This window comes from Lepidochelys kempii, chromosome 6, assembly GCF_965140265.1.
Source record: "Lepidochelys kempii isolate rLepKem1 chromosome 6, rLepKem1.hap2, whole genome shotgun sequence".
Taxonomy (NCBI): domain Eukaryota; kingdom Metazoa; phylum Chordata; order Testudines; family Cheloniidae; genus Lepidochelys; species Lepidochelys kempii.
In genome coordinates this window covers 35,905,472-35,912,480 of record NC_133261.1, presented here as the reverse complement: position 1 = coordinate 35,912,480, position 7,009 = coordinate 35,905,472, and the positions used below count along the sequence as shown (strand labels likewise).

At 42.2% G+C, this 7,009-nt stretch overlaps 1 protein-coding gene across 4 annotated transcripts in view; it reads right to left on the bottom strand.

The window, feature by feature from the left end:
• Nucleotides 1-3,449: 3,449 nt before the first annotated feature.
• SWAP70 (switching B cell complex subunit SWAP70) overlaps nucleotides 3,450-7,009 on the bottom strand; it is a 56,496-nt gene continuing 52,936 nt past the window's right edge. For all 4 annotated transcript variants that reach the window (XM_073347550.1, XM_073347551.1, XM_073347552.1 and 1 more), the window contains one exon: nucleotides 3,450-6,207. In XM_073347550.1, the coding sequence (XP_073203651.1) occupies nucleotides 6,098-6,207 (110 nt within the window). In that variant the 3' untranslated portion in view covers nucleotides 3,450-6,097. The remainder of the gene's footprint in view (nucleotides 6,208-7,009) is intronic.

The following is a 7,009-nucleotide window of genomic DNA, read 5'->3' as shown; positions in this document are numbered from 1 at the left end:
CAACAACAGCTACCAGTCATACTGCACTGTCTGCTGCCAAAAGGCAATAAACTGTTGCTGTGTAGCAATGCAGTACCACGTCTGCCAGCATCCAGGAGACATATGGTGACGGTTAGCTGAGCGGGGGTCCATGCTTGCAGTGGTATGGCGTCTGCACAGGTAACTCAAGAAAAACGATTATCTGCCCTTGCTTTCACGGAAGGGGGGCTGACAATATGTACCCAGAACCACCTGCGACAATGTTTTAGCCCCATCAGGCACTGGGATTTCTACCCAGAATTCAAATGGGCGGCAGAGACTGCGGGAACTGTGGGATAGCCACCCACAGTGCAACGCTCTGGAAGTCGACGGTTGCCTCGGTACTGTGGACACTCTGCCGACTACATGCACTTACAGCATTTGTGTGGGGACACACACAATCGACTGTATCAAAACGCTTTCTACAAAACTGACTTTGACCTAATTTCGTAGTGTAGACATACCCTTACAGTTCCAAATGAAATGTGTGGTTGACTGGTCAATTTGTAACTCTAGTGTTTGTAACGCTAAGGTTTGTAACATTGTCACCCTGCTGCCACACCACAGATCTCAGGGGAAGGAGATGTTGCATGATACAAAGCCTGCACTGATGGGGAAATTTTAGTTTTGCTGCTGTGGATTTTTGATTCAGGCTGCAACTGTCTGTTGCAAATAATAGATAAACAGTCACTATTTAGGAAAATAGAGACCCACCTGTGTATGTAACATTGGCAGGATCCTAAGTTAAAATCTATTCACTATTGGTCAGTAGAAAAGATGTGTTTGCTGTGTTACTGAAGGTAGATATGGGCTTAAGGAAGAGAAATAAGAGGTAGGTCTAACATTTTGTCTGTTACAGATTGGGAGACGATTTGGGACTGCTACCAAGGAAGACAACGTTGTTGCAGTGTGAGTGTTGTTCCATGCCTCTCCATCTTTTGAGGGCTTCCTGAAGTGCTTGCAGACACCCACAAGTAGTACATAGGACATTTGTGTATTACAGCTTGGGAGGAGGTGGGTGAGGTTCTAATGTGCCTAGCTCCCTGGCTAAGCATATGGTGGGGGAAAGGAACAATGTTGTGTTGAGACCTAGATGGATCAAGGAGACACTTGTGAATAAGCTCACTCCTGCATCTAACTGATACTCTAAAAGGCACCCACTCAACTCTCCCTCAGGGTGCTCTGGAGTGCAGCATGTAAGGGCAGCAGGCCAGCTTCTACTGAAGGAAACAGGCATTTTGCCATTGACTTCAGTGGGAGCAGGGCTTTAGTTTCCTTCAGCAGTGTTTGAACTGAGATCTCCAGAACAGACTGTTGCCCAGTGTAGCATTTCACCAAGAACTTCCTTATAAAATTTTCTCTCATCATCTTCTGTAAGTCTGGGGCTTGCTGGAAACAGCAGGGTTGTTGGTTGGTATGGTTTTCCAGGCTGCAATGTTTCATGAGCCAATACACTGACTGACTGAGAGGTACCCTTAATGTGGAGACTGTTTATTTATTATTTTGTTTAAGTGGACTTGATTCAAAGGGCAACTATTCAGTATGCTTGAAATGGGAGGGTGGGGATGTTTTTAAAGTATGTAGCATCTTTCACAAGATTGAACATTTGAAAGCAGACAAAGCCCATGAAGTAATGTGATTATTAATCAACTGAGGCAGCAAAACAGAAATCAGCTAAGAAATAACCAAAAAATGATGAGAGGGGTTTTTTTTATTTAGAAAGATGCTACATTTTAATTTTATTTTAAAACCCCATTAAGAGGATTGATACAATCAGAAAATGTTTGGGACAGCTTCCAAGACAGATGAAATTGTTGCAGTGTGAGTACTCTTCCATAATTTCCCATCTTTTGAAGGACTCTGAGGGCTTCCTGCTGTGCCAAACCAACTCCCAGGAAGGGTTTAGAGATGCTCCTGGGAGATGCACAAAAAGATGGTGGCGACAATGCAATATGTAGGAGGGGGAAGGTGACTTGGAAGGGAGGAGTCTATAAAAGATGGGAGCAGAATTGAGAAGGAGAGAACACCAGAAGAAATAAGAGAAGGGGCCACCTTCTTCTGACTAAATTCACACTGGACAGATTAAATGTGTGACCTAAATGCAAAGCAGAAGTCCCTTGGCACTGTGTTTTATTTACAGCAGCCAAGAAGCTGGCCCAAGTTTTCTTTTAGACCTATTCCTCATTAGGAATAAAACGACCCGCCACCAGGCACAGTGATGCTGAGAACTGTTCTGTACAGTAACACCTTTCCTACTCGACATCTACACTAGGGTTTTTCCTCCCCAAAGGAGGAAGGACATTTCCCACTGTTGCTACCACTGGTTAGCTCCCATTGGCAGTGTCAACAGTGCATGTGGCCGGTGGCATTTAAAACTGCTTAGAAAACATGGTGGTAAAAATTGCTCATGGCAGGAGGAGCCTCATCCACACTAGAGCCCCCATTACTGCTATTGGTGGTGGAGCTGCATTGGTGTTAGCAAAAAAAAAAAAGAAAACAATTGTGCCAAGTCCATCTGAAGTAGACTCCTTACAAGGAAAATGACTTAAGACAGCCACCCCATTTTTTGAAACAGGTATTAGCCTCCATGGGGCTGTACTAGCAGCCAAACTGTTTCCAACCCTAGGAAACGCTCTCCAGAGGGGGAGTGGAGTTCTTAAGAAAAAAGGCCCAAGTCAGGGAACCTGTGCTACACGCCGATAGCACCGACCCTATTATAAAACATTTTCTCACTAACCAAGTTTCAATCGTAATGTTGAAAAGACCTCTGGGATAGGTTGGTCCTGCCTGTACTTAGACCAAGAAGCATGGCACTGGAGTGACAGGCAGACTGCTTTGAGGTTACAGTCCCTATGCAATACCTTGCAGCCCCCAAGCATCCTTTAAGTGCCGATTGCACTGAATATTTGTAACACCAATCTTCAGCTCCCCCCGGAGCTCAACTACTTGACAGCATTTTTTTTGCTCAGGGTGGCAGGGAAGCCACAAGAAATGTAGCTGCACTGGTCCACCTAGCCTGAACTCCTTGCCAAATTGCTGCACCTTGTGTTTGGCAGTTAATCTCAAGGCCCTATTCCTAGCAACACTGCTGGGCATAATGGGAGAATTGTTCCTGGAAGCAGAGAATACTGGTACAACCACTACCATAAAGAGCACTTTGTGCAGAGTAGTGTTGACAAATTAAACCACTGCAAAGACAAGGGCTACAACAAATTTCATACAAGGTCCCTAAAATTGTTTTGGTGCTTATAGCCTGATCCAAAGCCCAAAGGATCCTGAGCTCTGAGTGTGGACAGTCTCTGAACGTGGTCACTAGCTTGAATGACTAAATTGTTTTTTCCATGTGGTTATTTGCTCAGTACAATAAATGTGCTGTTGCACACAGACCATTTCTCATTCCAAGAAGCCAAAGAAAAGTGTACAAGTTCATCTCAAAGTGTAAATAACTTTTTTTAATTATTTTATTAAAAAGCCAATTCTAAAGAACAGTAAAAAAGTCTGCATCATTTGGTATTTCCTTAAAATATTTTGAACAAGTTTAAAAAAAAAAAAAAAGACAGCAGAAAATGAATTAGCCCAATACACCTTCATGCCAAAAAAAAAAGGGTAGGGAGATGATTGTAAGGTACACTTTTCCAGCTCTTCCTTTACCAGTTTAAAAATGTATAGCTATGATAGTATTAGCACATTCTTATGTAAACCATTATAGTCCAAGTAGTAGCTTAGCAGCAAACTAAAAGAAATATTAGTTTACTGTACAGTAATTACAAATACGAAATTCTAGGATGTGCTAGCACTCAAATCTGTATCTCCATTTATTGAAACAATGAGTTCAATTAATTAGTATAAAAATATAACCACCCATAAACACCGGGGGATCTGAAATCAGACACTTCTGAGTCTCCAGCAAATAAAAACAGATGAGTTCCAGTTCTGAAGGATGGTTTTGTTCAACATTGTACAGTTTCTACTTGTTATTTTACTGAATCACTTAGTAATACTGTTCTGTACACAAATATATGGTTATCAATCTAAAACATTCATTTTCATATTTAACTATGCAATAATTTAACATTTAGTTGCACTAAAAATTAGAAGTTGAGAACTGTACATTTCATAGTGGTGCAAATCAAAAGTTGATTGGCAGACCCTACACATGGGTAGCTGCTACTCAGTGTGGGGCATAGTGCGCATTTGGGGAAAGATTTCTCAGGAATTGACTGACGTCTGTGGGGGAATGTCTACAAAGCAAAATCATGTAGTATATTACTTTGAAACAAATGGCTTTCCCCGCTGCAAGACCCATCCCGTGCTAGAGTTCTTTGAATGTTTTTAGTATAATGGGATAGATTCATAGCGATCAGTGACAAAGGTTTTTGTTTTGTTATTTAAAGGTAATAATACTAGGTGAGGGTGGCATTGGAATGCTGGGTTAATTAAGTTTTCATCCCAATTATAGGATTAAAAGAACAAAAAATCAAATTAATTTTTTCTCTTCCTTGATTGGTGGAACCTGGTTCATAAACAGTTTTTAGCATCTCACCTGTTTCATAATAGTTCTTGAGGCTACACTTCAAGCTGGGGCTGTTGTTGCCAGCTCAGAGCGCTACTCTCCCCATGTACTAAAAACAGAATGTGGCTGCAGCAGTGTGAGGGACTAGCTGCCCTGAGTGCAGGCATGTTAGTCCTAACAGGTAGACAGGTGGAAGTATGTCTCCTCCAGCTGGAGACTGTACCTGCCATACAGATTTTAAGGCTTAAAGGGACTACTCTGATCAGCTAGGCTGACTTCTAGTATAATGCAGGCCAAAGAACCTCATCCACTAATTTCTGAATCAAGCCCATGATTTGTTTGAAGAATAGAATGTCTTTAAATCATGAGTGGAGGTCTTTTAAAAAGACTTTAACCAAAGTACACGAACTGAAGACATAAGCTTTAGGACAGCTGGGGCGGCAGCTGCTTTTCCACACAGAGATTGCACTACGGCCATGATCCCGGAGTGCTGCTTTTCCCAATTGTGTTAGACCAGTGCTTCTCAAAATGTGATTATGAAGTACACAGTGGTGGTCCACAGAGAGCTGTCAGGTCATACAGTGCTGACTCAGATGCATCAGTGCAAAGAGAACCCAGCCTAGGGGTCACTGTATAGTAACAGAGCCACAAAGAGGAAATTAAGGGTATGTCTCCACTGCAATATAAGCTCAGGGTTAGAAGAAATTTAGTTATCAAGCCTTGGGCTCGAGTGCATACTAGAAATTGTTGAAATCTGGGTTCCACCATGGATACTTCATGATCCAAGGCAGAGTCCAACTACCCAGACCCCAGACTTCTAACATGTGCTTGCTTTAGCCCTTTGTTCATGGTGCAGTGTGGGAATACTTGACTGGCTCAAGGAATATTTTTGCCAGATTCCTCAAGCATAAGTCCAGTGGGACTGCATCTACACTGTAAAGCAATAGGGTTTGAAGGCTGGGTCCCAGCTTGACTCAAGTTGGGACCCTGGGGTAGCATGATTTGTGTGTAGAGGGTTAGGCTCGAGTCTGAGCCAATTGCAGTGTAGACATGTCCTACGTGTCCAGTGGAGGAGATGAAATGAAGGGCAAAAGGAGACTATGATTGGCAGTGGGAAGAGAAGTGGGGTTGCTCTCAGAATATGGGTCCCACTTGTTTTAAATGATACTGCCTGTATAAAGACATAGGCAAGCAGTTCCCTCACTTTAGAAACACTAGAAATAACAGTACTTAACCTATCAAATGCAGTCACAGTGTTATGTCATAACATTTTTAGTAAGTATTCTATTAACAAAATTATTATTTAAATAAAAATCTGCAACTGAGAGATTGGATAATGTTTTCCATATAAATAAAACAGTTTCTGGAAGCTAAGTGTTGGAGGGAAAATTGCAGACATGACAGCTCCTGTATACAGTTATGATAAAAGATCCCTTTGTAGATAGCATTTGCAGAATGTGTTGCTTTGAACATACTCAATCATTACAAGCAGTAAGCCATATTTGAAGTATAAAATGGCATGATCAAATATTTTATTGCTGTTCAGTGAGATTTCAGCTGCCTTCATTACTCAGAAGTGGCCTTTTTCCCCTTCCAGCTCTTTTCTCTTTGCTCAAGTTCAGCTTGAGTGAAGGCTGCTGGTCCCCAGTTAGTAATTAAGTGAGGATTCTTAGACCCTGAAAGACATTATAATATTTGATATAAAATAGACATTTTTCCATAGGTGAAATTACTGTTTGCTACATCAGGCTAAATGGAGCACAGCTAGAGTCAGTACAACAAGCCGTGCGGTAACGAACGTCTGTTGGCTAGAGGAAGGTAACCAGTTTTTAAAAATCCATGGTTACCTTCTATATGCACTTCTTGCACAAGTTCATAATCCCATTCCATTCACCAAGTTCCTTTTTTCACAATACCTGGCACGACTTAACACAATTTACGTGTCTACTACTACAAGAAGTGCATCTGTATATGTGTCCGAAACCCACAACCACTGACTTCTGTCACCTTTGCCAAGATTTTCTCCCTTCCTTTAGGACACCAGCCATCTCTTTGTAATTGTCCATGCCTGTGGCACAATTGACCAATCTCTTAGTATAATCTCTTTTGGGGGCAGGGACAATCTTTTTGTTCTGTATCTGTATAACGCCTAGCACAGAAGAGTTCTGGACCATGACTAGGGCTCCTAGGCAGTTGGGTAATAGAAATAATACTATGAGTAACAGAGGCTTTTTCCCTAGACTTATGGCTGATCTACAGCACCCCTTCCCTGTGTCTGTAGAAACCTTGGGCCAAACCCTTAGTCCCACCAAGGATTCTCGGCAGCACTAAGGCATTGCAAAACTACCTTAAGCTGCCTCCTGTCAATGGGAAATCTCCATGTGGCACAGAACAGATGTAGCTATCAGGAATGTCCCCAAGAGAAAGGGGACCTGGTTGGGTAGCCTCCATGTTCCAGCAGTCCCCAGCTAATAGAGA